Genomic DNA, 3298 nt, shown 5'->3' with positions numbered 1-3298 from the left:
CAGCAAGCCAAGTGGTAAGGAGCCAGCAGGTGGGTGTTTAGGAGCGAGGGGTCCCAGATTGTGAGAGGGTGCAGGCCGGGCTGAGGGCCCCCCCCCCACACACACACACATACAAATTTTGTGCATTGGGTCTCTAGTATACGTATAACTTAAAAAAGTCCAACAACCTAAAAAAAAAAAAAACTCGACAGAGCAGAAGCACGTGAAGGCAGCGGAGCGAGGTGGAGACAGAGTTACTGGCCACATGGCAGTTTCTGACATTAAGCAAAAATTAAGCTGGATCCCCTAACAAAAGTACGCAGCTCCCATGGCAAGAGGGATGACAATTTACCAGGATCTCTCCCATGCCAATTAGGGCACAAAGAAAGGAAGTTGAGAGCTTCACAAATTCAAGCCTTCCAAGATGCCTACTACTTCTTTACCAAGGATAAAACCGGCTGTATTGATTTTCATGGAATGATGTGCACTTTAGCTAAGGTGGGAATGCATCTAACCAAGCATGATGTCTATAATGAATTAAAATATGCTGATATTGACCAAGATGGGAAAGTGAATTTCTCAGACTTTATAAAGGTGCTAACAGATAAGGACCGCTTCCTTAGAGCTGTGGTTCCAGAAAAAGACAAGTGTTTAGATTTTGCTGGCAACCCAGGGATCCTGTTGTTTGAAATTCTATCAAAGCTTGTAGAGATTTCAGCCTTATCCAGAAAGGCTATAATAGAATTCGTAAGCTATTTCCAAAGAAAATTCCAAGAAACCACTGCAGGAATATTGTGGAATCCCTCCCCTACAGATTATGGAAAAAGGAGATTTAAGCCAGACATATGCACACCTTTGACCTCAAGCACAACTGCCTTTGCTAATGCTACTCGGGCTGCAATAATGAAAGAAAAGGATTTATGAAGATATCTTGAGGAGCTCAGGCGATGCAATCCTCCTTTAGACAACCCATATTCAAAAATACCCATCTTTCCGTTGTTTCCTAATGTGGGTGGGCTGGTAATGGGAAAGCCATTCAAAGACATGCATAAATTAGAAATGCTTAGAAGAAAGGAGCCTCTGAGTTTCTTTGATAACTACTTTTTCCATAAAAGAGATTGGAAAACACAGGCAGCAAATACAAAGCCTGTCGACTCTCCCTCCTGCTACCCAACCGAGATCCTCACCATTGACCAAATGTTGAAGAAAAAGCAGAAATGGACAGTGACTGAGGCAGCTGCTCTTACACCGCATGTGAAGAGCGCTATAGAAACCTATAACTTAGGAATTGCTCTTGAGCACCGGAAAGAAATGCTAAATTTCTGGCATAAGATCCGAGGGGATTTGGTTGGAGTAGACACTAAAAATGAGTCCTTTTATGAAAACTTTTCTACTTATACACGGTCCTGGAATGTTTGCCAAGAATTACTTTCCCCAAAGGACTTAAGGTTATATGATGCCTGCATGAATAGAAATTCCTTCCACAATTCTTCAGTCTCTTCCTCTTCGGATACCAGGAAACAGGAAGAAAAAGAAAACAGAAAGGTTTCAAAGGGTTTCGACAATGAAATTTCTACATTTTCTAAGCAGCTCATTTCAATCTACTTTTTCATAGATATCAAAGTTATGGTTCCTTGATTTTGTCTAGTACATTCTTAGCAGCTGGAAATGTTGACATCTTTTAAATTCTAACCAGTAAAAAAGTTTAAGTCATAAAAAACAACAACTCATAGATACAGAGAACAGATTGGTGATTGCCAGAGGCATGGCTTGGGGAGGAGGTGAAATTGGTAAAGGTGGTCAAAAGGTACAAATTTCCAGTTTTAAAATAATAAGGCACGAAGATGTAATGTAGAGCACAGTGACTATAGTTAATAATACTGTATCATATATTTAAAAGTTGTTAATAGAGCAGATTTTAAAGTGTCATTACAAAAAAGAATGATAACAAATATTTAGAACCTACCACAATTAATATAAAGAGGTTTAAACTCCATCAAACAGATCTCTTAAAAATGTATGGAGTCCGGGGAGTGAAGTGCATTTCTCTTTCTTTTTTCTTTTTTAAATATATCTTAATGATTTTTTACACAGAGAGGAAGGGAGAAGCATAGAGAGTTAGAAACATCGATGAGAGAGAAACACAGATCAGCTGCCTTCTGCACACCCCCTACTGGGAATGTGCCCGCAACCCAGGTACATGCCCTTGACCGGAATCGAACCTGGGACCCTTTAGTCCGCAGGCCGACGCTCTATCCACTGAGCCAAACTGGTTAGGGCTGGAGTGCATTTCTTGTCTCATCAGAGACACATCATAAAATATCTCTGAGGTGTAACGTGTTGTGCAAGTGTTCCTCAGAATTCTAATCCCACATACTATGTTCCATGCAATATCCCTTAGTTATATTAAAACATTATTTGCTGTTTATCTGAAATTCAACTTTAAATTGGATGTCCAATATTTCATCTGACAACCATATTTTATGGCCATATAGGTTTGGGAAATACTGAGTTCAGCAACTATCCTTTATGCTGGTCCTCACAGAGCCACTAATAAATTCTGGTATATAATGTGTCTCTCTGAGAAAATTGAGTTTGTAGTTTTCTTCAAACTTATTTGAACAAAAATTCCTTTTTTCAATGAACATCCTAAAAAGCTACTCTGAAGGGCAATCGTTCAATTATTTCTGGAGGTTTAGTGTTTTATTCACTAAGTATTTCCATGATTTCCTGTTAGAGTCTGATCAGGTCATTTCCCCATTTAATATAATTAAATCATTCTTTCCAAGAGAAAGTCTGAAATCTGTGGCATGAAATGTAGGGTTTTTCCCACTCTGTTGTTTACCTTTGCAGCTTTATCCCAGGTTTCCCCTCTCACAATCTTACCTCTGTGTCTCGCTGAGCTCCTTCTGAACATTCCACACTCTTCAAACCACTGTAGTTTTCTTTTCTACAAATGACCTTCTCTAGCCCCATCTTCTCATTGAACCACGAATCCGTTAGGACTCCTGGATAAAGATGTTCCTAACTCCCCACCAAGCACAGCAGTCACTCATCCCATCCTCCTCTCACAATATTTGTACATTTTTGTATCAGGACTCACCTAATGGTATTATTCATTGATAGGCTTGCCTCCTCCAATAGACAGTCAACTTTTTAAGGGCACAGCTTTATCTTTTTAATCTTTGAGTTCTCAGCTCATAGTATGTATTTGACACACAACAGAGAGTCAAGAAATGATTGATGAATTAATGAATGAATAGTGAATGTGATTTTTGAATAGATGATTCAGGTCATGGACCCCTCACCTTTTCCCTCA

At 39.4% G+C, this 3298-nt stretch overlaps 1 protein-coding gene across 1 annotated transcript in view; it reads left to right on the top strand.

The window, feature by feature from the left end:
* Positions 1-1547, top strand: part of LOC102768796 (EF-hand calcium-binding domain-containing protein 3-like) — a 2354-nt gene extending 807 nt beyond the window's left edge. Inside the window, 2 exon segments of the mRNA XM_015559754.1 lie at positions 369-1492; positions 1495-1547. Of these exon segments, the coding sequence (XP_015415240.1) occupies positions 369-1492; positions 1495-1547 (1177 nt within the window).
* Positions 1548-3298: the final 1751 nt, after the last annotated feature.

This window comes from Myotis davidii, unplaced genomic scaffold (genome assembly GCF_000327345.1).
Source record: "Myotis davidii unplaced genomic scaffold, ASM32734v1 scaffold53, whole genome shotgun sequence".
Taxonomy (NCBI): domain Eukaryota; kingdom Metazoa; phylum Chordata; class Mammalia; order Chiroptera; family Vespertilionidae; genus Myotis; species Myotis davidii.
The sequence above is the reverse complement of the archived record's forward strand: the minus strand, read 5'-3'. Positions and strand labels throughout refer to the sequence as shown.